Source organism: Candoia aspera, chromosome 7, assembly GCF_035149785.1.
Source record: "Candoia aspera isolate rCanAsp1 chromosome 7, rCanAsp1.hap2, whole genome shotgun sequence".
Lineage (NCBI taxonomy): Eukaryota > Metazoa > Chordata > Lepidosauria > Squamata > Boidae > Candoia > Candoia aspera.
The window spans coordinates 22,520,001-22,546,572 of NC_086159.1; the positions used below are offsets into that span (position 1 = coordinate 22,520,001).

Here is a 26,572-nt window from a genome sequence, read left to right on the forward strand (position 1 = left end):
AAATACTAGAATTGTGAACAGCATAAAAAGTGAGATAAAGGAGGAACACCTAGATTACTAATTTTTAGTTGATCCAATCAAGCTGTCACAATCAGGTGTAGGAACTCCTATGCACATATGGAAGTTAAACACCTATGGAAGCTTTCATTTTATAGCGGAAATCTTTAAGTAAATTGGCTTCTTCTCAGAAATGGATTAAACACCACACAGACAAAAGGTTCTGAATTTCAGAAATCCTTGGTTGGTTGGTTACGCTTTATAGGGGTTGTGGTCATGTGCTTTATTTAATGTTCTTAACAAGTATTCTAAATCTACAAATGCATGTCATATAAGGCTAGTAACTTACATGTTTTATGCTTACCACTGTTGCTTGCATTTCATTTAAATATTAATACAGATCTCCAACACAATCCAATGGATCTTCTCCCAAAGCTCTGAGACAGCGGATTCAAATGGCAGTACGTGAAAAAGTTAAGGTAGACTAACCATAAATCTCTCTCACCCCCCAAGATGAAGCATTTATTTAAACCTAACCTTTGTTGCTTATGTATTATGATATACTACTTGTAATGGTATATGGGAATGATCTTGAGATACAGAGAGAAGAGATGCAGCCAAGGGAACAGGCAGATAAAAGTTAACTTAGCCCACAGCAGGAATGTGGATGGGGCAAGCAGCTCAGAAGAGACCCTCCCTAGTTTCTGGGCTGTAAAGGGGATGGGGGGAGAAATGTACTTTTAGACTTGCAAGATTCTGTAAATGTAACCTTACAATAAAGTAGAATTAGCTTATCTGGGCATACTTTCTGTCTGCTCTACCTCACAAGGCTGACACTACTGTTCTATTTACTGGATTTGTTGTTGTTGTTGTTGTTTTAAGAAGGTAGATCAGCTCTAGGTGGAAATGTGCACATTGCTCAGGAGGGACATTAATGATGCCAGGGCTTAACTGCTGTTAATGTTCTCCTACTTGAACTAGAAGGCTCCCAGCCAGAGATTTAAACATGCAGATACTTTTTTTTTTTTGCAGACTCTAGAAAAGCCCTTAATAAGGAATAAATCAGCACTGCAAACTATAGAATTCATGACCTATATATTGTTAGACCCAAGATAAAATTCTACATCTTTTTCTCCTGCCTTTACATTGTAACGGCTTGAGAGCCTTTTGTTCCTCAGCAGAAGTGATTGGTACCTTTGCATTTTTATTCTAACAGACCAGTCTGGTGTCAGTCCTTTTGTTTCTGAGCTTGCCAGCATTTGCCTTACACTGATTATATCTCCCCACCACCCCAAATACTGTAGGGGAATGTTATGAAAACAAAGCCAGTGAATGGAAAAAATCTTGCTTCTGTGTGCCAAGATTCATTTATTTCTCTTACTACTTTTTCTCTCTGATTTTAGGTTTGAAATAAACATAAACTGGGAAACTTCCTTTCCCATATTCCTACAACATTCTGTTCTGTAAGAGAACAGCTTCGAAGTGCCCAAATGCCATTTTTGAATTCCTTTGATAACTTTCATAATATAACCTCCTTGTGAATAAATCAATTACTTCACTGCTGGTACATAAGAGGCTATTTTAATGTTCACCCATTGTTGACCCAATATTTGTTGCAACAACAACAAAAATATAGTGCAAATACATTTGAAATATTTTTACATACATTTAATTCTTTTTAATCCCCCTGCCTGTTAGATTTAGTCAAGAACCAGTTAAAGATGGTTCACCTTGCATGAATTCTTCCCCCTTCTGTCTTTGGACCCCCTTCCTTCTTGGCTCTACCTATTCTTTCTGAAAGAGACCTTCGTCTGTGACCTTGCTCATACATCACACTAAGCTACTGCATAATGTGAATATGTATTTGTGTTAGTCTGTTATGTGAATGTAACCATTGTGGTTTATAAATGTGCCAGATGTGGCTGATTCAGTAAATCTTGGCTAAAGAACCCTTGACTTAGGCCAGATACAGGCTGTGTTCACATATTGCACTATGTTTGTTTGTATGTATGTTTGCATACAATGGAAAAAATATTCCTTTTAATGAAGTTAGGAGTCCTTTAAAAAATCAAATAAAGTTCCAGCTTTCTTAAACACATTTTAATGTTATTTTTTTCGTGTGAAATACAAGCAATAGATTATATAGTAATTTTTTGGTATACAATTAATTATTCAAGCAAGTGAGCTAAAAAAAGGAAAAAAAATGCCAGGGCTTTGCTGTTGCTATCACAGTAGGACAGAAATCCTGTCCCCATCATTTGTATAATTCATATTAATCTATTTCCTTTTTAGCTGAAGCAACCTTTAATTAGATCTCAGTTTGCTTGCACTTACAAAGATGACCAAATAATCGAGGCAAAGGATCAACACTTCAATGCAATTCCGGTCCCAACAAATGTATATCCAACTCTCAAAAAACCAGCAGCTCCTTACACTGATGACAGATCAACTTCAGGTAAATTCAGTCAACAATACCAGAATAAATGTGTATGGTCTCAGTCAACTGAACTTCCCCCACATAAATGAAATAATTGCTTGCAATACAAATGTAGAAGTGGTCCACTTGACATATCTCAGCAGCTGCAGTGGCTGATCAGATGCCCCTAGGAGGCATGATGGCAGTAATCTGTCCTTACTATTTGCCTCCCTACAGTTGATATTTAATGTTATGTTGCCTCTGAATCTATTAGCTCTTTGTAGTCAGCATGGAACTTACCTAGTTATTTTATTTATTTTGTTGCATTTATATAAAAAAAGTCCTGTTTTCCCAAAACTGTAGGCAGTCCTCCCCTCTCTGCCAACTTAACTTTCTTTACAATGTTAATATGAGGATATGTCCTGAAATCACCCATAGTTCTGAGACTGAGTGAAAATTTAGAAAATCTTTACTCCCATTTTGCAGCACAAAACTCCATCCTTGTGAAGAAGGGAATCAAAACTTTTCAGGGCAATTAGATACACCTTTGGTTTGTTACATTCTACCTACTGGGAAAAGTGCACCCACAGAGATCTTACTGCTGCTTCTGGAGAGGACTGGGGACTCAAGCATTTTCCATTAACTTTCAACAATTCTAGTGGCTAGGGGCAGAAAAAGGATTTGCTGTCCAGGAGTGACAAGGACATTGTCAGTGGGATTCAAAGGAAGAATATCAAAGAGCAAAACCATGGGGCTGAAGGCATGCCACTCAGATCATTTTGTTTTGATTTCAGCTGAAGTGTTGCTTGTTGGTTGGTTGTCTTTTGAGAGCTAATTATTGGCAGTAGATGATGGCAAGATGTGATCTGGGGTGAGAGTAGAGAGAATAAGAAATAATTTGGGTCAGGTCAGAAGTATGCCATTGCAGAAGAGACTGGTTAGCTAAGTATAACTTAGCTTCAAAGTTGTTTTGTGTTTTGGTTCCTCTTCCTTTTTCAGCATTAAGGCTGCCTGACCAATCTGTCTTCTGGTCTTGTTAGTGGTGCATTTAAATATTAAGTTGGGCCATAATAATAATATTATTATTATTATTATTATTATTATTATTATTATTATTCATCCATGATGCAAAAGCCATTAGGATTTATTACCAATTCTTACATAGATGGATCAAGTGACTAAGTTCTGAGAGCTTGATCAAATATCAACCTAGATTGGATGGCTGGAGATAATTGTTTTGGCTGTTATGTTAGCTCATAATCTATCATCAGTTTTGAGGTCATGTAACTGAGGTTGGGGCAGAGAGAGAGGACACGGTATTTCTGGTGAATCATTCTTCATGATCTAGCTGACCTGCGGAACTCCAGGCTGGTGGACCTGAGAGACTTTTTTGTCCATGTTGAGAAGACCATCTCAGGACTTCATGGCCATTATGAAACCCCAGGGGCTTTCTCAATTAACCCAATACATGTGGCATACCTAGTACCTGTTTTTTGTGATAGGGCGGAGAGAAAGTGTGCCGGGCTTTGGTAGTGGGGAGTATTTTGAGATCCTTTTGTCATGAGGAGAACAATTCCCTGTCATTGCTTCCTTAAGTTAAACATATTTTTCTGGGATCAAGCAGATGTCATGCAAACCCCCCCCTCAGCTTCTTTAAGAAAGTTCAGCAAGCACACACAAGAGAGATCCAAATAGCTGCATATTCTTAGTATTCTGTAAATGACTCCATCTGCAGTTAATTTTGCATTTCCTTCAAACCAGGGAAATTATTGTGTTATTCATCATGATCCAATATCTCTTTCCTTTTTATTAAATCCAGTTCAGGCTGCATCTATGTGTGTATGAAATTAGGATCTTTTTTCTCCTAATCTCTTACATGAAATCATATTCTGTTAGGCCCCCCTTTCACCCAGTGTTCACAGATCTTTTTTGGACCTCTTTGCAGTTAATGTTGGTTTTTACTGTCTTGAGTAACTTGTGTGTAATATTAGGATCCAAAACAGGAAAGGGGACTTGGAGTCTGGCATGGTACCTACTGGCTGTTTCTACTGGAGCTCTATCTTTTGCAGAGTTTGCATGGTAGCCGTGTGGGCTCAGGAAAATATGTTTTAGTTAAGAAGGCAGTGACAGTGTGTGACTCCTTAATGCCTCCTGAACTCAAATTTGTATTTTCCTGAACTCTTATGGCTACCATGGAAGCATAGGGAAGGAGCTGCTCCTTTAGAAAGCAGGTGACAGATGCTGCCAGGATGCCAACACCAGTCCCGAAGCACCTTTGTCCACTTTCGATCCAAGTACGCCCACTTGTCCTTGTATCACTCCCAAGTCTTACCACTCTGCTCTTTCTTGACACAGGATCGTACATGAGCACATAAGTAGCACTGGTTTCAGTACAGATCATTAGGAGATCCAACTACTTGACCTACTTGAAAATAACATTACTTGTTGCTGTTCTACGGTGTCTTCTATGTTTGCTTATAGAGATGAGTAACTAAAACCTCACTGGAAGTGTTGCAAAAACTATCTGGGATGTGAACCTAATGAACATCGATACACTGTAGCAGTTCCCATGATCATAAAAGCTTATGCAGTGATCAGTTCATTTGTCTTGAATGTTCCAAGGCTCTTTGCTGTTGTTTTCCTCTGAATTATTACCTGCTACCGCATACGTGGTTACCAGATTGACTTTTTGTATTTGTCCAGCTAAATGGCTGTTCAAGTATACTTGGGACTCCTCAAGAGTAAAGCACAATATCTTAAGTGATTGGGCACTCCATCAAAATCCTATTCATGTTTTACAGTAATTTGCACATGCTTTTAAAATGAACTGTTTCTGGTACTCTTGTTTATTTATGTGCCTATTTCCTCAAATGGTTGCTGAACTTTTTTTATCTTAAAGGCAGTGGCTCAAATGGCTATCTCTACTAATTAGAATTAGTTAACTCGATTTACAAGAACACGGTCTCTTTTGAAAGATAGCAATGGTGGCCAGTGTACAAGAAGAACAATTAAAAGAAGAGTATACCCTTTCTCCTTTATAAAAAGTGTTTTGTTTTCTTAACCGTCAGAAATCCTGCATTCATCACTTGAAAATACTACACTTGGAACTAGTTCTGGAAATCAGAATGGAAGGACAAGAAAAGAAATAGGAAAATTAAGTTGCCGGCCAAAGAACAAGAACCCAAAGAGGAAGCAGGTGGACAGAACTAGTGAAAATATATTCACTAATGGAAATGAATCACCACGGCATATATACCGTAAGAAACCAAAGACTGCAGTGAAATTCCAGAATAGTTTGGACAGCAACCTAAAAGAAATGAGAAAATCCAGTAAGACTATACCCAAAAATAAGCTTATTACTGGTCAAGCGAAATTAACTCAGTTCTTTAGGTTGTAAAAATGTCAGTGACTTGAAAAGGCAAAAAGCTGACTACATTAATGTTCCCATTGCAATCATGATTATGCAAAATTTTTCTATATACAGTACTTGCACAATTAAATCATCAAGTTTTATGCGGAATTCTCAGTTTAATAATGCATCATAATTTTACACTTGTTTCAACATGTGGCGTTCTGACATAGGTTAGAATCTTTACAAACACACAGCAATATTTTAACCACAACTACAATTTCTGTGACTTATCAAGGAAAGAGTTTATATCTTCCAAGTGATGCAATTCAGGGGTGTTTTAGGCTTGCCAACATGGACGATAGACTCTTCCCAGCATACATCTGAGCACTAAAGAAAACACACAAATTTTTAATTGTCAGGTACATATTTTTATGAACTGAGTTTAAATATATTGTCATCTGTAGTGGCATATTGTAAATTTTCACTAACTTGAAATTTTAATTCAATTTTTCTGATAAATTTTTAGAAAACTCTAGCTTTTGTATCTTACATCTTAACAGTCACTCTTTAAAAGGTTGAGTGAAACCTACAGTCTTTTAAAGACTGAGAGAAACAAAGAACATTCTTTTTCTGAGAAGTACATTCTGATGATTGCTATGTTTATCCTTTAATAATAAAAAGATGGCAGCTCAATAGAGTTTTAGCTGTTTACATATTTATAGAGATGCAATTGAACATACATGGGTGAATGGAACACTGGTTTATTTCTGAGCAGACTTGAGCTAAAATTGACTGGTTTCTAATGCACCCCTAGTCTTTCTCCACCCTTCAGGAGTTTGGCAGAGAAATGTGGCTACCTTTTGAGTGAATGGATTGAAAAAGATGAAGAAGATAGACCCTAAAACAGGCAGTTAGAGTGAGAGGAGGGAGAAGTGATTGGGTCACTCCTGCTAAGCCAAGTGATGAAAACACTCTTATATCTGGGAATCTAGACAATGGAACTAACTCTGGAGGCATCAGACTGCCAGTTATTCTCTTTCCTTCTGGCTGGATGGCCCCTGCAATTTCCACAACTGACCCAGCAGCATGAGGATTGCTGACTGGTTAAAGTGGGGCTCAGCTGCTATTATTGGGTAAGGACAACTGCCCAAGACAAAGTGGTGGGCAGCATGCGCCACAGAGGTGAGGCAGATGGAAAGCAAAAGCAGAGGACTAGTTATGTGGCTCTTCTTGGCCCTCAAATAACTGCCATGTACAAGTGAAAAAGGAACCCCAAAGCTAGGGAGCAATGCAGATCACCTAGTCACATACATAGGGAGTATTATTATTATTATTATTATTATTTATAATAAATTTATTATTTATTAAATTTATATCACCGCCCATCTCCCCCGAGTATAGCCAGCTGAGAAATTTTAAGGATTTGCCTTGAGCTCTACTTAGATTCCTTCTGCATATCATTGGAGAAATAGTGGCCATAGTTAGTCATCTCAATCGTTACAACTATATTATTTCAGCAAGTTAAGATAGTATTACTTTTTTGCAGTCACCCGAAAATATAACTTACTATCAAAATCTCTTCTTCCGACAGGCAATTTATCTGAGTTTTCGTCACTTCCCGTCTCACTCCTTTCTTGTATTGATTCAATATTTTCAACCTCAGCATTTGATGGAAAAGTCATAGGTCCCTCCAGTTCAAAATAAGGAAGTTGCTTAACACTTAGGCTCTGTGGTTGGCCATAGTTTATGACATGATGTTTGTAACCTATATTCTGCTCTCCAGAGAAAAAGTATAGATGAAAAGAATGCAAAATATCCAAAACAAAAATATTCTGGACCTCAACCCACTAATGAGCCATTCTCAGAAAAGAGTTATCTTCTGATTGCAGCTTTAGCTATTTTGAAGTTTAGTTTTGAGCATAAAATCAAGAATCAAACCAAGCCTTTTCAAAGTAGAACATATACATATCCCATGGATGTTAATACTAAAATAATAACATTGATTTGTTTAATTAAGCTTAATGTATTGGTAACTGCCAAAGTCACCTTAACGTTTTTTTTTCCTTTGTAAATTTAAGCATTAATGATGTTGTAAGAGCAACATTAAGATTTGCTTTTACACTAAGGCTGAATATTATGTATTTCACTTACATTCTTAAGACTGAAAATAGTTGTTCAACAACACTATATTAACACTTTCAAATATAATTCAAAACAAGGCATTCTGTTCACTTGATTTTAGTATGGTAGCCGCTTCAAATCTTAATTCATACTTCAATTATATACTGACATATCAGAAATAATCCATTCCAATGTTTCGTTACAAATTTATTCTCCATAATGCTAATTTGTGTTACGCAATAGCTAAACAGAGGAAACTCACTGAGAAATGTGGGTTTCGGTCTTCATCCAGAAAACTGCTGTCCTCTATTTTATAATGCTCAAAAGAAGATGCAGGCAGAGACTTTCCAGATTTGTCACCATTCTGTGTTATCTTTCCAAGGCTGAATGTACTTAGCAGCATATTATCTTCTGCTTTTCGCATAGACTTTGAAACAGAAAGTAAGGACCCTTGAGAGAAAAGAGAAAAAATCAATAGTAATGCATAGGATGAGATACACATTCTCCAACGTTTAGATGTTTGCGTGGAAGTGAACAAACTTCAAATATTACTTAAACGAGGCTTACTGGAAAATAGTGCTCGGTCAGAAAAAGGCTATTATATAGCTTGCAGAGTGAATAGATACCACTTCAATGGCTTACACCTTTTTCAAAGAACTATGAGTAAAGAGGAGTGACCTTTTGTATACTATTACATGTCTTTTATTCCAAACCATAGGCAATGAGCTGCTTTTTAATATGTTCATCAAATACTCTGGATTACCTTATCAAGTATCACAGAATATACTCTTTTCTTCTGAGTTCTAAATTAACCTTTAAATTCCACTTCACACAGTCTCAGAAAAGAATTAATTTGTGCATGTGTGGGGGGGAAAAAGGTGGAAAATCTTCATTATCCATACTTTAAAAACTAAGACTTCTTGAGAAGTAAGAGGAAAAAGTCTCTGAGGAAAAGTCTTAAGTAATGGAATCTTATATTAAAGAGAATTCAAATCAGTTACTTCTCTTCCTACTTAGGCAAAAGGTTTCATAGGTGTGTATGGAATGAGGGATCATGAATATAATTTTAAATATGTCAGGCATGTGCTTTTACTGTTGAAGTAGATGCCATGACTATTATTGCTTTCTTAGGACAGAATATCTGTTGAAACAGGAGTTGCAAAGCTGTTTTTGTCTCATGAGTAGTCAGAGGGGACAGATTTGATACAGGAATGGTGGCAAGAGTGAGGAACAACTTGGCTTTGTCCCTGTCTAGTGCTTTTCTCAGGAAATGGCTCTGCCTGAGGTTTGAATTGTTCCCCCTTCTCCAAGAAGGGATGAAACATGGGAACAGGTAGCATGGAGGAGCATTTCTGGGACAGAATTCAAAAACATTGATCCTCGTTTAGAATACCCCATCTTCATTGCAGACATTAGTCTGAGAAGATTCATGTTCTTAGGCTATGCATAGTTCTTATCCCTGAGGAGAGCCTTCTGTCTGTCAGTGGGAAGGAGGCCTGGCTGGAATTCACTTGGTTATTTTAAGTAACGATGTCTGCACTGTGAAATTTCCTTGCCATAACTGCCTCTTTGGTTTGCTTCAAGAAAGATGTAAAAAATTATTTTTACAATCTAGCCTTTTCCCCATAAAAGCTGGGTTTGTCTTTTGGACTTTTAAGCTTACAGCATGTTTTATATACTGTTGAGGTCTTGATTATTTATTGTCCTTTGGTTGTGATTTATAACCTATCTACATGGTAACTAAGAGTCTGCACCAACTTGATGGCACACAATCATTTGCTTGGTTGTGATTTATTTTTGTATTGATTGTTGCTGATGTTTGGAGAGTGCAATATTCAGATATGACAAAGACATAGTTTGCTTTACAAGTTCCTCCTTAGAGAACTTCTGGCCACAGATTAAAAGGTATCAAATAATAGTATAAGCCAAAATCAAGTAAAGGCATCTGGATTAACTGCACTAAGCCTTGGTCAGAAGTTCATTAATAAATGTACATACCAGTTTGCACAAGAAAACCACAAGGATAGACAGGATAAAATGATGATACTATGACAGATGATGGGTCCCTCAGGTTGGATTACAGTGAGAACATGGAATGTAATTGAAGTACACACTGACATTTTAGGTTTCAGGGAATTGCTTACACAATCTTCAAGCAACCAAATGATGCCTATATATATGGCCATATATACAGCAATCGAGGGACGCGGTGGCGCTGCGGGTTAAACTGCTGAGCTGTCGATCGGAAGGTCGGCGGTTCGAAACCGCGCGGCGGGGTGAGCTCCCGTTGCTCGTCCCAGCTTCTGCACACCAAGCAGTTCGAAAACATGCAAATGTGAGTAGATTAATTGGTACCGCTTCGGCGGGAAGGTAACGGCGTTCCGTGAGTCATGCTGGCCACATGACCCGGAAGTGTCCTATGGACAACGCCGGCTCCAAGGCTTTGAAACGGAGATGAGCACCGCCCCCTAGAGTCAGACACGACTGGACTTTACGTCAAGGGAAACCTTTACCTTTACCTATACAGCAATCAATTTGACTACATAATTGTTGCAAGAGGTAGAAAAGCTCTGTTATAACAGCAGAGATATGGCCAGGAGATGACTGTGAAATAGATCATGTGCATGTTCCAGATAAGCTAAAGCAGAAGAATAATGCCAACCAGTTTCTACAATATGATCTTGAACATATATCCACCATTTTTAAGGAGGACATTCAAAATAGTTTTTAAGTCCTGAACCTCATTGATAGTTTTATTGTACTGTAAACTGCCCAGAATCATTCTGAGTAAGATGGGTGGTGACTAGATAGATAGATAGATAGATAGATAGATAGATAGATAGATAGATAGATAGATAGATAGATAGAACGAACAAGAACTGTGGAATGAAATCCAATAAATTGTTAAGGATGAAAAGAGACTGCCAAAGACTTAGAAACAAAAGATAGCAAACTGGATGTCAGAACAAACGGCAGAAATTGCCAAGAAGAAAAGAGAAGTCAAAGCCAAGAAAGACAAAGATCTCAGGAAGGAACATCATAAAGAATTTCAGACAGCTGTTACAAGAGATGAAGAGCAGTTATCCAACAACATCTGTAAAGACATTGAAAATGGAAGCATACACAGAAAAACTAGGAAAGTCTTCTAAAAGATCTCAGAGGGAGCTTGCAACCTTGAATTGGTATGCTAAGGGATGCTAATGGATAGATAGTAACTGATTTAAAGAAGAGCAAACAAGGATGGAAGGAGTATACTGAAATTCTGTACATTAAAGATACCTTAAAAGGTACCTTCTGTACATCCAAGGTACCTTAAAAGATATTCCCTATATACAAGTACTAGTACTCTGGTCATTACCAAGTTGAAAAACTATAGGAATTGATCAAATATCTAAAGAAATATGGCAGGCAATAGAAGAATAATCAGTGAAAGTTCTAACTGAACTATGCTAGCAAATCTGGGGAATGACACAGTGGCCAAGAGATTGGAAGAGGTCAGGCTACTTATAAATGCCACAGAAAGGGAATTTAGTAGAGAGTGCAAATTATCATACAAAATCCTTAATTTTACATGCTAGCAAAATAATGCTGAGGATCACCCAACGCAATTGGAATCCTACATGGAAAAGGAAATGCCAGTTGTTCAAACTAGTTTTAGAAAAGGCCAAGGAACAAGAGACATTATTGCCAATGCACACTGGATGGTTGAGAAAGCCAAATTTAAGTAAAAAGACAGTATGTGCCTCAATTATTATAGAGAGGCCTTTAATTGTGTCAACCATGTAAAGCTGTGTAATAGCCTTAGAGAAATGGAAATCCCAGAAAATCTCATTGTCCTCATACAAAATCAATACATAGAACAGGAAGCCACAGTCTGGAAGGAACTTGGCAAAACAGACTGGCTGCAGACTGGTAAAGAGGTGAGACAAGACTGTATATTCTTCCCTGCCTTTAGGATTGACTTTTGACTTTTAGGATTGACTATTATCAGTAAAGGAACCAGCAGTCTAGAAACACACTGCAGACTAGCACTTGGTGGCCTAGCAATGAAGGCCTTTGAAGAGATATTCAGATGCCATGATGGGACTATGGCTAGATCAGAATCATGCAGGCAATGTATTTTCCCTATGAGACTCTATGGAAGCAAATGTTGGGCTTTGAAGAAGAAAGAATACTCTTTCTATAAGAGTATTGATGCTTTTGAATGTTGGTGTTGGAGAAGACTCCTGCAAATACTATGGATAGCCCAGAAAACAAACACGTGGAGATGGATCATAAAAAAAATCAATCTAGATTTTTCACTTGAGCCACCAGTTGTATTTTGGACATGTTACATAAAGACCTAGCTTTCTTGAGACGTCTATACACTGTACAGTAATGTTGGAAAAGGTAGAAGGAAAGAGAAGAAGAGGATGACCAGTATTAAGATGGATGGACTTACTTACAGCACAAGATGGGTGCACCATTGGAAGACTTTGAAGGACATGGTAAGGGAGATAATATCCTGGAGAAGCTCTGTCTATGTAGTCAATAAGCCTTGATGCTAACTGAATGTAGATTTGTGACGGTAGAACAACAACAACCCCACTAACATTTGGCAAGCAGATCCAAAGGGGGTAGATACATTTTATCCATAGCAGGAAAATATAAGAGAGAAAAGCTGCATTTTTGCATTCTTCCTCACCTTCCATCTCTTTATTAGGAATCTTCCACTGGCGTCTACACCGGTTGTAGACTGGAATAAATCTGGTGCTAGTTGAGGGCTATCTGAGGTCTATGGATTCTGCAGAACTGTGCAACACTGAGGACACTCCCAAGAAACCTTTAAACCCTTCATTTCTCCTTTGTGGCAGAATTCTGGCATCAGAGGCTTCTGTGTTAGCTAGGAGGGGACTTCTAGAATCAGATCTCCCACTTTGCATTTGATTCTTTACTCCATTGGAGAGAGAGATTTGGCTCTTTTGTGATCCTCAAAAGGAGCTAATAAATATATTATTAGATTCACAGACAACAAGATCCAAAAGATACTGGATTAGACATGATTGTTATGAGGATTCAGTGTAAAACATTTTTGCCCCCAAAATTGTTGAATAAAACTACTAAGGCAACATCCAGTACTGGCACACATAATATAATGGTTGTGTTCCAGAAGTCTAAATTTCCTGCTTAAGTTTCACGAAAATTCTTTAGCATGAAGAATTCTAAAGTTGAACAGTAAACCAAAAATATTGACAGTGAAAATGGCATACTTCTTTTAGATTAAGAAATACTTTTAGTGACCATTTTTCCTAATACAAGTAAGTAGATAATCATGATATTTTACATAGATTAATACTAATAAACATAGTATTTAAGCGAAGATAGCCTACATTACCATCTACAGGTTTGTATTTTTTGTTCAACATTTCCAATTGAAAGAAAATGTAATTCTTTGCAATTTCCTTTTCTCTGGTTTAATCATTTATAGCCCAGAACTATTAAGAGGCAGTTAGTGCTTTATGAAAGTAAAATATTTCCAAAGTAAGCCAATTTGTTCTAAGAATTTCTGTCTATGTGCTTATCACGAGTCATTCTTGGTAAAAAAAAAAATACTCTCTGTTTGAACCTAAGTTCATGGCAGCAAGAGAGGTTCTGAGTTCCTGTTTTGAAGATTTCAGAAGAAACAAATCTGTACAAATGTCATCTAAAGACATTCTTTAGGGCTCACTCCCCACCCCCCACCCCCAATTTGCTGGGCAGCCAGCTGTGGAATCAGCACCAAGCACAAGTTCCTTATAAACACTTAAGACAACAAAACAAATACATGAGCCTAACTACAACCTACATTATGCAGTATGCAGCATTGTCATATTTAATTAACATTAAACACATTAATACATATTATTTGCTTCAGTATTACAGCATGAGAAAAAAGAGGTTTCAGTCTCTCCAACCCAGCCATGGTCAGTGTAAACATCCACTTGCCCTGTATTGCAATTACTCTTGGGGCGGGGAGCAGTATGTAACTTCCATTGATCTTGGGCCCAAGCCAAAAATTCTTGCAATCAATAAAAATCGCTAGAAAACAAGGCTGGTAGTCTGTGCCTATTCCTCCCTGTTGGAGTACAAATACATAAGGCATCTTTCACATGTTATGTTGTTGTTTATTCGTTCAATCGCTTCCGACTCTTCGTGACTTCATGGACCAGCCCATGTTATAGCATTCACTAAAAGACAGATAAAATTCCTGTCTACAAATATCTGTTCTTTGAAGAGTCATACTAAATTTCATTGTAGCTAAATGACTGGAGGTAGGTAAATGTGGGGATGTTTACAAGCAAGGAAACCTCAACAGATCAACTTTCCCAACATAGTTGACATATTTCCCATTCATTTGGGATGGGTTGATATACAGAGATGGGAACATACCCATTGATCATTGCAAAATCTCTGCTGGATCAAGAGCAAAGATACATCAGCATCTTTCCTTTCGCATTGTCCAACAAGATGCTTCTGGGAAACTCACAAATGAATACTGAAGGCAATAGCCTCCTTAGGCTACTGTTGCATGCAGCATATTAGCTCTGAAAATAGAAGCCTGTGAATCTACATGGCGCTCTGAGGCTATTGTGACTCATTAAACCAGGTTTGTACCATACGCACTTTCCAACTAAGAACAATCCAAGACCCCATGTTTGATAAATAAGCCTAAATTATTTTATTTTAATTAGGTCAGGAGCCTCTCACATCAGAAAGAAGGAAGCAGGGTGGGAATGGAGAAAAGCTGTTCTTGCAGAGATGTTTTCTTCCAGCATGTTTGACCTGATAGATTTGAAAGTGAGAGACGAGTGATGATGGCAGAGAAGGTGACAATGAAATAATTTAAATGAGACCTAAGGGAGTATTTACAATTTGTTCAAAAAATCTATTTTGGCATCAAGGTCTCTAAACATCCGCTGACATGATCACACTTTTTAGGTGTTAATCTATATGAACAGGAGCTGTTGTAGCATCAGGTCCATTGCTGAAGCATTTTTGTAGATTTGAACATATGGAAGAGGCATTTTTACATAACAGCTATTGGTGTCAGGGCAATTTTAGGATTGTTATATGTGGCAATTTGCTTTATTTTAATAGCTGTTAGAAGACAGTCCTCTGTCTGAAGGTGCCTTCTATTCCTGTTCTGTTTTAAATATAAATATACCTGCCAACAGTGATTTGTCCAGGACTGCTCTGGTTTTGAAGATGCAGTTCTGCTATAAAGTCAAGTGAGGATAAATCCTGGGGATTGGGTGTTTATCCCATTCCAATCAGCCACACCATGAGTACAAAGGCAATGAATAGTACACCTGAGAAAGCTTTGATGAGAGAAAGACATATGGTTGGGATATACTCTCACATGGGGTTAGTCTAAGTGGCAGGTCTGCAGTGGCCCCAGCACCTGGATAGCAGTACCTTAGCTCAGCTGTTTGTTCCATGAGGCATGTTTGAAGAGGCAGCAGATCACAGAGGCTTAGGTTTCTCTGTGGGGGTACATGGAGGCCAGGGATGGATTAGAAGTTGAAGGTATGCTCGACTTTTGCAAAAGCAGCAAAGGGTGGAAGCTTCCAGGAAGTGAAAAATAGCAGATGCTTCATTTATCAAAAAGTCATGATTTGTGGGCATCTTACACTGCTTCTCTGACTGGAGTTAGGCCATTCTTGACTTCACCAATTTAGGGCAATCTTGAACTCAAGGGGTTCACAGAATAAGATTGGGGAAAAATCAGACTGGCTGTTTTTTTTTTTCCTTAACTGCTGTGCTGGGGAGGATTTCACTGACCTACTTTGTATTTTGAGGGTGGGTATCATGGCAGAGTTTCTTTCTGCACTGCCACAAATCTCTGCATCAAGCTTTCTTGTCACGTGACTGCTGGAGACAAGAGGTGGAAGTGGATATGTAGGAGAAAGTGCTGGCCATGAGGCACTAAAAGATGTGTTGCAGGGTTGATCAATATAGTCAAGAACTTTGCTTACCCAACACTTTATATTGTTTCTAAGATTTGTTTCATATCCAATTTTACAGTATTTTCAAAATCTTATTGTTCTACTATGGCAAAACAGAAATTGAAGCAAAACAACATGGCACTTCACTAAATTCCTCATAATTTGCAGAGGATGGAGGATTTATAAAGCTATTGAGAACAAGAAAGGCACATATCTTTTGTGAAATATATGCCATTGACTTCTCAGTAACCAATGGTGGGAATTCACGGTGTAAAAACATACCCATTGCTCATTGCAAAATCTCTGGATCAAAAGCAAAGATACATCAGCATCTCTCCTTCCGCATTGTCCAACAAGATGCTTTTTCTCTGATTCAGGATATTTAGCCTAGAGAATTGTGTGGCTTTAGTCTCAGACAGTGCTTAAGTAATGTTTGGCAAGTACAACAAAGTTCTAAAGCTTTTACAGAAGAAACAACTTGGGAAAATTTATGGTGCTAGTTGTATATTTCATTTAGCAGATCCAGCAGCAAAATATGTGGCAAAGCTTCTTTCCTTTGATCCACATGTTTTTCTGCTGGATCTTTATAAATATTTTGAAATAAATGCTAAACAAAAATAATTTCTCAGAAAAGACATTTCCTTTTATAATGAAGTGGTCAGAAAAGTCCTGAAATATGCTGTAACTCGATAGATAAGTATGTTTTCCACTCTTGAGAAGACCCTAAATATTTGGGCTGGACTTAAATGCTATTTTGTATTTTATTGTGTTGAGGATAAATAGGTCACCAAAATGCCAGGAAATAGGAGAAATAGATTTGTCTTCTGGTACTATAGACTAGCAAATATATTCATGTTAATCTGGGTTAATTAATCAGGTTAATTCAGGGCAGGGGAGGTGGGGTGGTGGTTGTCATCTGGGAATCTCTGCTGGCCTTAGGAGCCCTGCTCCACAAGTGACCGGTTGTGAGGCCCTGTTTTTCAGGTTGGGTTCCTGAGAACAGTTGGGAGTGTTGCTGCTGTACCAGCCTCCCTGCTGCATAGCAACCTCCCTGCCTGAGCTGCTAGAGGCCGTTTCAGGGTTGGCAGTGGAGTTCTCCAGGCTTATGGTTCGGAGGAATTTCAATCTGCCTTCCCTGGGTTGTGCCTCAGAGGCAGCTCAGGAGTTCATGGCTACCATGGTGTCCATGGGCCTGTCTCAGATTACTGTATTTAGGACCCAACTCGAGACAGTGGTCTCACAGTGGATTTAATTTTCTTGTTGGAGCAGTGGTAACATGATCTGAGGGGAGAGTTACACCTATCCTCGTTGCTGTGGCTGGATCATGCCCTGGTGACCTTGAGATTCTCTTATGCCACCCCGCTCCACAGGGAGGCAAGACCCATTCTATTGGTCCACCCCTGATGATTGATGGACTCGGCTGGGTTTCAGAGGGAGCTGGGGGTTATCCCCAAGGAACTGCTGCAGCCTGGAATAGGGAGGCGGCCAGGGCCTTGGACATCACTTGTCCCATCAAACCTGACACTCCCCATGGTTTATGGAGTGGCTAAGGGTTCTGAAGAGGATTAAGAGATGTCTGGAGTGCCACTTGAGAAAGACATGTGGCAGTAAGACCAGTGAAACATCAGTATTTCTCTGCTCTTATTGTATCAGTGAAATACCGCCCAGCATTGTTTAAGATCACCTGATCCCTTCTGGGGAAAGGGGGGGTCAGAACTTCATCTACAGGACCGTGCTGAGGAGCTTTCTGGGCACCTGCAGGATAAAATCGCTTGGAATCATTCCATGTTGGGCTCCAAGTGTGAAACAGGGTCTGGGGAGACCCCTGGGGAACAGACTTACCCAGTTATCTGGGAACAGTTTGATCCTGTTGGGTCCAAGGAACTGGACAGGATCCTCTGGACTATAAATTCCACCACTTGCCAATTAGATCCATGTCCCTCCTGGCTTGTGAAGGCAGCTCAGGAAGTGACGTGTGGGTGGGTCCAGACAATGGTAAACACATCTTTGAGAGAAGGAGTGTTTCTGGTGGCCTTTAAGGAGGTGCTGGTACACCCCCTCCCCAAGAAACCATCGCTGGACCCTACTATTCTGGACAATTTTCATCCAGTCTCTCACCTTCCCTTTCTAGGGGTCCATATAATCTGTTTCATCCAGAGTCCTCTGGAGCTGCAATGCCACCACTTTCTAGGGAAGGTGGTCGAGAAAGTGGTGGCGTTGCAGCTCCAGAGGATTCTGGATGAAATGGATTATCTGGACCCCTTTCAGTCAGGTTTCAGGCCTGGTTATGGGATCGAAATGGCATTGGTCACACTTATGGATGATCTTTGGTCGGAGTGGGATGGGGGCAGTGCATCCATCCTGGCTCTTCTTGATCTCTCAGTGGCTTTTGATATTGTTGACCATGGTATCCTTTTGGGTTGGCTCAGGGAGTTGGGGGTGGGTGGCGTAGTTTTGCACTGGTTCACCTCCTTCCTCCAGGGCCAGTCCCAATCAGTGTTGATAGGGAGATCCAGCTCGTGGTCCCTTCTCTGTGGGGTTCCACAGGGCTCGGTACTCTCTTTGCTCCTTTTCAACATCTACATGAAACCGCTGGGTGAGATCATCCGTCACCATGGGATGAAGTGTGCTGATGATACTCAATTGTACATCGCCATCCCAGGTGAAGTACGTGATGCCATGACCACCCTGTCCAGGTCCCTGGGGGCTGTGGGCTCCTTGGATGAAGAACAACAGGCTTCAGCTGAACACTGGTAAGATGGAGTGGCTGTGGATTATTGGCTCCTTGGTATCTGGGAAATTGTTATCCTTGATTCTGGATGGGTTTGCACTGCCCCAGACAGATCCAGTGCATAACTTGGGGGTCCTCCTGGACTCACGGCTCCTGCTCGAAGAGCAGGTGGCAGTCGTGGCCAGGAGGGCCTTTGCTCAACTTTGTGTTGTGTGCCAGTTACACCATTTCCTGGATCGAGAGGCCCTTCAAATGGTCACTCATGCCCTGGTCATCTCCCATATAGGCTACTGTAATGCGCTGTACATGAGGCTACCCTTGAAGAATATCTGGAAGCTACAACTGGTCCAGAATGCAGCTGCGCGGGCAGTTTTAAGTGCCCCAAGGCTGGCACATGTAACACCTTTGCTACACGAGCTGCACTGGCTCCCAGTTTGCTTCCAGGTCCAATTCAAGGTGTTGGTTATTACCTTTAAAGCCCTACATGGCGTGGGGCCAGGTTACCTGAGGGACTGTCTCATCCCCATTACATCGACCCATCCCACCCAGTTATTCAGAGAGGCCATGTTATGGACCCCATCCATAAAGGAATTCCATCTGACAGGGTCCAGGAAGTGGGCCTTCTCTGCAGTAGCTCCCACCCTCTGGAACATTCTTCCCCCAGAAGTGAGACAAGCCCCCTCACTCCTGGGCTTCTGCAAAAAGCTAAAAACCTGGTTTTGCCATCATGCCTGGAGCAGGATGGGGAACAGCAATTTGTGGGGATGGCTAGTGCCCTGGGACGATCTTTTATACTCATGGACTGAAACACAACTTTTAGCCATCTGGATTTTATTATATTTCATATTTTTATTGTCTACTTATTATTGTATTTATATTGACATTGAATTTTAAATTTTGTTTCTGTAAACCGCTCAGAGCCCCTCCTTTGGGGGTGGGGAGATGAGCAGTAATAAAATTCAACAAATAAATAATCTATAAAGGTATGTTGCATATAATTCTGCATGCAATTATATCTGATTTGGGAACTTTATACAGCTTATGCACCACTCCATTTTCAGAACAGTCTATGTTATTAACATAAGAAGCTTAAAACAGAAATTGGTTAATACAATTATACTCAGAGTGATGCATCATTAATCAATGGTAGCATGATTTTGTCTCCAGATGCCTTTCGAAAATGTAATAAGGAGGGGCAATCTAGATATCTAAAAGTAAATTGTACCAAAGAAAGAGGGCACCACCAAGAAGGTATGAGCCTAAGGTCTCTGAAAATGGCATTCTATCTATGGTGGGATCCTCTGTAAGCCCTCTCTTCCAGATTTTTACTTGGACATTCAACTTGGAGAAAGCTGTCATGGAACTATTCAGGCCCTGAGCCATGTGGGTCTTTTAAGGTGAGAACCAGCACTTTGAATAGCACCTGGAACCTACTTGGTAGCCACTACAGCTTCTGTAATATTGTACAATGGACAAACCTCAATGCACCTATAACTATCTGGACACCAGCTGAAGCTACCAGATGATTTTGAAGGTCAGTCCCATGAAGAATGCATTGTAATAATCCAGCTGCGAAATGACAAGGGCATGAGTGACTGTGAAAAAAGCCTCCTGATCCAGGAAAGGCTGCCTCTGGAATACAAAGTATCATTGTGCAAAGGTCCTCCTGGCCATAGCCTCCACCCTGCTCTTTAAGTAGAAGTCTGAATCTAGGAGGATTGTAAGTTGTAGGTACTACCCATCCAGAGTCAAAGATGGACTATCTCTGGACTCAGGCAGCTTCCGAATCCACAGCCACTTATTAGTAGGATTTTGCTTGTTTCCTCCCATCCAGACCTCAACAACATTGAGGCACCAGGTCACAACCTCCATCACACCCTCTGCTTGGCCGGGGTAGAGCATCTTTGGTGTATTTTTGATACTTCATCCTATGCCAGTGGATGACCTCCCCCAGAAGCCATATGTAGATTTGAAACAGTAGCAATGAGTTCCCTTGTGGCACCTTATAATGTAGGCAAGGGCTTGATTTTTTTCTCATTCGACGACAACAACTGGAACTGGCCATTCAGAAAGGAAGTGAACCAGACTATCCCCGCCCCCCACATCTAACCCTTGCAGTTCATCCAGGAGGATACCATGGCTGATGGTATCAAGAGGTCCAGCAGAACCAGAACAGTCACAGTCCATCCTGGTCCTGACAAAGGGCATCAACAAGAGTTACCAGGCCTGAATCCTGACCATAAACGGTCTGGAATGGGGGACTATCTGACTAGACAGACAAGAAAAAAAATTCTGGAAGAAGATAGTGCAAACTATAACTCTGTCAAGAAAACTGTGTGGATGCAATCACCAGAAGTCAGGCCCAACCTGAGGCATCTGTACAATATTTGGATATATGTGTTGATTTAAACTTAGGCAAGGTGACTCGCACAGTGTTAATCACAGCTTCAGCCCTAGTTACTAATGTCAACTTGTGTGGGATCTTTCCCTTCAGAGCATGAGGCAGAATTCATACTTGGAGAATGGCCATGTTGGCAAGTACAAATGAAGGAAGAACAGCAACTCTGAATTATGATCTGAACAATACAATACATAAGTCATCTTGTCACAATCTTCTCTATGTAGATAATTTCATTTGCACTTTTTTTTTTTTTTTTTTTTGCAAATGGGTGTCTTTGGCCCTTTTCTTTTTGGTTATGCATTTCCTCCTCTCTTTTTCAGGCTATATATAATTAGCTGACTTTATACATGAGTAAGGGACACGGTGGCGCTGCGGGTTAAACCGCTGAGCTGTCGATCGGAAGGTCGGCGGTTCAAAACCGCGCGGCGGGGTGAGCTCCCGTTGCTCGTCCCAGCTCCTGCACACCAAGCAGTTCGAAAACATGCAAATGTGAGTAGATTAATTGGTACCGCTTCGGCGGGAAGGTAACGGCGTTCCGTGAGTCATGCTGGCCACATGACCCGGAAGTGTCTATGACAACGCCGGCTCCAAGGCTTTAAAACGGAGATGAGCACCGTCCCCTAGAGTCGGACACGACTGGACTTTACGTCAAGGGAAACCTTTACCTTTACCTTTTATACATGAGTACTGTTTCAGGCTTTACTTCTCATGCTGAGCAACTTACCTGACGGAATAGCAAAACGGATAGTGTCACTTCATCAGCATGTTTTTGACTACATTACTGCGTGTGAGTCATTGATTCTAGTTTGCCTGAGTATTCCTTTTCTGAGCATGCCTCTCCCTCCAGACTTTTATTCTTTAGCTGAATATTTGCTTTCCATCTTGACTATGAGTGTGTTGACTTGAGGAGCAGGTGGCATTCGTGGCCAGGAGGGCCTTTGCACAACTTCATGTTGTTTGCCAGTTGTGCCCATTCCTGGATTGTGAGGCTCTGCTCACAGTTACTCATACCCTAGTCACCTCCCGAATGGACTATTGTAATGTGCTCTGCATGGGGCTGCCCTTGAAGAGTATCCAGAAGCTTCAACTGGTGCAAAATGCAGTAATACAGGCAGTTATGTGTGCCCCTAAGAGGACACATGTTGCATCTCTGCTTCATGAACTGCATTGGTTTCCAGTTTGCTCCAGGGTCCAATTCAAGGTGCTGGTTTTAACCTTTAAAGCTCTATATGGCATGGAGTCAGGTTATCTGAGGGACCACCTCTTCCTAATTATATCTACCCATCCCATCAGGTCCAGCAGGAGTGGCATGCTGTGGGTCTCATCTGTGGAAGAGTTTCATCTGACAGGACCTAGGAGGCGAGCCTTTTCTGCCATGGCACCTGCACTCTGGAACATCATCCCTCCCAAGGTGAGGTTAGCTCAAACCCTTATTGCCTTCCAGAAAGCCCTTAAAACATGTTTTTTTCAATAAGCCTGGGGATCCCCTGGTAATGGCCTGCATGTTGGCTGTATTATGTGTGATATTCTCCTGCCTGTGGTCTCATTTTTATCTATGTTTACTGTTTTAATTTTTTAATTGGTTTTATAGTAGGTTTTAACAGTAGGTTTTACTGTATGCTGCCCAGAGTCACTTCATGTGAGATGGGCAGCCATATAAATTTGACAAATAAATAAATAAACAAACAAACTGGATCAAAGCCCAGACTGAAATGGAGCTACCCTCAAGGCATGGCATAGGACCTGGTTAATAGGACAGGCCCACCTGTCTCCCATAACATCTGGCTGATTCAATTCTGCAAGGTTGGCTCACTCCAGGTTCCTTCAATTAAACAATGTCATCTCTCGGGATCCTGGAAGTGTGTCTTCTGTTTAGCAGCAGTTGCCCTCTGGAATGAGATTCCCCCCAAGATTCAGATGACCACACTCTGCTGTTGTTTAGAAGAGCTGTGAAGACCCAGGCCTTCAGTGAGGGACCGTGAGATCCCTTACTTGATTGTGCTTGCCATCTTTTTTCTTTTTTCTTTATTTTTTATTTTTTATTGTAATTTCTTTGATTGCTGTGAACCTCCCAGAGCCATTGGGTTGGGCAGCAAACAAGTTTAATAACTAATAATAATAATCCAACCTAACACTGCTCTCTCAGGTGAGCCTATGGGCAGAGGGCAACTGATAGCACTTTGTTGGGCCCTCCTCAAAGCTGCCTGTGCTGCAATGTCCTGTTGGGTTACATGATCTGCATACAGGCCACATCTACATCTCTGTATGAGCATTGTAAAATGATTTGGTGCTTGTGGCCTTGCAGAATGTTCTTTTTTGAGACTATCCTAAATTCTCTCTTTTTTTCTGCTTGAGGCTTCCTTGGGCAGACAAGTTCTCACCTGAATTTTCATCTTTACAGACTACTTCACATGTTATCTTATATGTTATGTCATGTATTCTTTTTCAAGATCTTCAGACTTGCAATTCTTGTTGTATTTTTATTGTACTGAACAGCTGTTGGTGTCTTGATCCCTGTAGTGGACAAACTGCAGTGCTAACTGACAATAGACCAATTGCTCAGGAAAATCTCATCAATTCCTTTTTATCCAAATAAGCAAATATACATATATTATAGACTTAGAACATTTGTTTCAGATTTTAGTTACCATTCAGTGCAATCCCAGGCATGTTTACTCAAAAGTAATTCCATGTGGAGAAACGGAGCAGACAAAAAACCCTGGATCTTTTCCAGCTGAACTTTCTTTTCCCTCTACAAGGCCATCTACCACTTTTTTATATAATTAAAGGAAGAAGATAAATGTTTAACGATTTCATGAAAATCTAGAGTGATTTTTTTTAAAGGTGGTCTGGTAATGTTAATCTGGCTGGTTGTCAAAGCTTCTCTATCAGCCAGAAAAAAAGCCTGGCAGGAGTATTTCATTTTTCTACCAAAAACTCTTAAGACTAGAGTTGTCTTTTTGCAGATGATTTGAAACTGTGTTGACCATTGCAAACAGCAAAGGGCAGCTGGGAATAGGTGAACAGTCCAACTTCCAAACACAATTTATTTGAAAAACCAGCATTATTATGAAGAGTCCTGTGTACTGAAAGCAGCACTCTGATTTTAGTAGCTATTGAGTAGGACTATTTTAAAGATTTTACATACCTAATTCATTCAGAACATAGGGGCTGGATTTTAATATAAAGGGTTGGCTCTTTTTTCACACTACATTCTAGCCTTTCCTTTTTTTTTAAAGAAACTTTATTAAATTTTCAACATAAAGATAAAATACAAAAAGATAGAAAAAGATTAAAGACAGACTAAAGAAAAAAGAGACAAACTAAAAAGTGCAGAAATAAATAGAAAGAGGTACAGCAAAAAGAGTGACTTCCAACCTTCTCCAGCACAGATACAAATAAAAAATACATTAACCTCTTACTCTAATTTTGACTATAATAAACATTATTTCTATAATATTTACCAACCTAATCATCAAATCACAAAATCAAAACTTCATCTTTTTCAGTTACAAGCAGAAAGTCCAACAGCAGTCTCCAAGTAGAAACAAAACTAGGCAAGTTATTTTCTCTAATCAATATAGTCAGTTTCTCCATCTCTGCCAGTTCCATTAATTTTATCATCCATTCTTCCATTGTAGGAATTTGTGAGTCCTTCCACCTTTGTGCATACAAAAGTCTTGTTATCATATATAAAAACTCACTGTTATCATGTATAAAAACAAAGTCCCAAATTTTGTTTCATACTGTTTGTCCATCAAACCTAAAAGGAAAACTTCTGGTTTCAATTGTACATTCATTTTAAGAATCTTTTGAATTATAATACATATCTGCTCCCAATATTTCTTAGCTTTCTTACAAGTCCATCAAAGATGGTAAAAAGTGCTTTTACCTTGGGAACATTTCCAGCATTCCAATTTTTTATTAGTTGGTAGTGTATTATTGTATTTCTTTGTTTTACTTTTTTTTCTCCTTTTAATTTTGCTGGTCATTGACTGAATAAATATTATTGTATTGTATTATTGTTGTGTGAACCCAATCAATGTGATTAATGATGTGGTGTCACATAGCAGTGATAAAGAAAATGTCATTCACCTATACCAGGAAAACAATACAAAACAACATATCACAAATCACCCTGTCCCAGGAACTGTTGAAAAAGTCAAGCATTCAGGGCTTTTCTGAAGGACAACAGGGTTGACAAGATATGGAGCCCAGGAGGGATGTAATTCCATAGGGCAGGAATGGCCACAGAGAAAGGATATGTCTGAGGTCCCCAAAACAATATTGCTTTTCTAGTGGGATCTGAAGCATATGGACCTGCCAGATCTTAACAGATGGGCAGAAACAATCATAGAAAGGTTATCCCATCTCGAAGCCAGGAAGGGCTTTATAGGTGACAACCAACACCTTGAATTGCACCCAGAAGCCAACCAGAAACCAGTGGAGCTTGTGAAGTAGAGATGTCACATCAATAAACCAACCATAACTATGGGCCACTGAGTTCTGGCTCAGGTGGTTTCAAAGTGGTCTTCAAGGGCAGCCCCATGTAGAGTTCAAATGAGAGGTGACTAAGGCATGAGTGACCGTGAAAAGGGCCTCTAAGTCCAAAATTGATGCACCAGACGTATTTGTGCAAAGGCACTCCAGGCCAAGGCTGCACTTGAACATTTGGCAAGAGCCAAGAGTCTAGAAGGACCCCTAAATTATGCACAAATTCCACCTGAGATAGCAAAATCCACTAACAACCAGTACTGGGAAATCTCTGGGAACAGAGGGCCTTTATAGTCATAGCTACTTATCTATGCAACAACTTCTGTTCCTGGTCAAGATAAAATTAAAATAGCTGTTGTCTGATCATGTACAGCATGCTGAGATCAAAGACAGTCAACAGACATTTCACACAGCTATCAATACTTTTTCCTAGGGAGTGAAGGCAAGCCACTACCATCAGTTTTCATCTCCTCCTCTGCCATTACCAGCAAAAAATAATCTGGAGCCCCTGGGAAACCTACTGTTCCACCCAGAATTTTAACCCTGCACACTGCATCTTGATCCCCATATATGGCATTGTGGATGGTGACCCTGATGTCAGATGACATTAACATGCGTTCATGTGTAACACTAAATCGTGAGGCAGTTTGCTTTTTTATGGCATAACATGTTTATTGTATCCAGGCATTGTGATTTATAGATCACGGTTTATGCTTAGCAAGTTCTGTAAACTGTTAATTAAACCAAGTTAAACAAATGATGGTTTACTACATCAAAAAAAAAATACCAATGATATCAATGCTTTGCAGTTATTCCTAGATATACATCCATCCTAATTATACACCTTTGCTTATCCCTATAATGTATTAACTGTAAATCAATCTCCCTTCTCTTATAGTTAGAAAACTTCTTTGCTAATTGTTCAGGTTAGATTCTTGCTGCCAGGAAGACTCATATATTTTGGAACACAAACATGCTGAATGCTTCCACCTTCAACAATAGGTGCAATTTTATTTTTGTAGGTATAATTTAATCAGGGACACTATCTATCTATCTATCTATCTATCTATCTATCTATCTATCTATCTATCTATCT

At 39.8% G+C, this 26,572-nt stretch overlaps 2 protein-coding genes across 2 annotated transcripts in view; one reads left to right on the forward strand and one right to left on the reverse strand.

Annotated features, from left to right (window-relative positions):
* PARPBP (PARP1 binding protein) overlaps nt 1–6,298 on the forward strand; it is a 28,774-nt gene extending 22,476 nt beyond the window's left edge. Inside the window, exons 9-11 of the mRNA XM_063308419.1 lie at nt 398–476; nt 2,290–2,452; nt 5,482–6,298. Coding sequence (XP_063164489.1) covers nt 398–476; nt 2,290–2,452; nt 5,482–5,810 — 571 coding nt within the window. The 3' untranslated portion in view covers nt 5,811–6,298. The remainder of the gene's footprint in view (nt 1–397; nt 477–2,289; nt 2,453–5,481) is intronic.
* A 999-nt stretch (nt 6,299–7,297) lies between these two features.
* Nucleotides 7,298–8,397, reverse strand: PMCH (pro-melanin concentrating hormone). The gene is made up of 2 exons (XM_063309311.1): nt 8,149–8,397; nt 7,298–7,537 (listed from the first exon to the last, which is right to left on the reverse strand). Exons 1-2 carry the CDS (start codon nt 8,386–8,388, stop codon nt 7,298–7,300), a joined length of 480 nt encoding a protein of 159 aa, XP_063165381.1. The 5' UTR covers nt 8,389–8,397.
* Between the last annotated feature and the right edge of the window lie 18,175 nt (nt 8,398–26,572).

What these genes read in the sequence shown, in the direction of transcription:
- PMCH (XM_063309311.1), bottom strand. Translation starts at nt 8,388, where the DNA reads ATGTGTATCTCATCCTATGCATTACTATTGATTTTTTCTCTTTTCTCT. An exon ending in ACCGAAACCCACATTTCTCA is followed by an intron (nt 7,538 to 8,148) that starts GTGAGTTTCCTC and finishes TCTGGAGAGCAG; the next exon opens with AATATAGGTTACAAACATCA.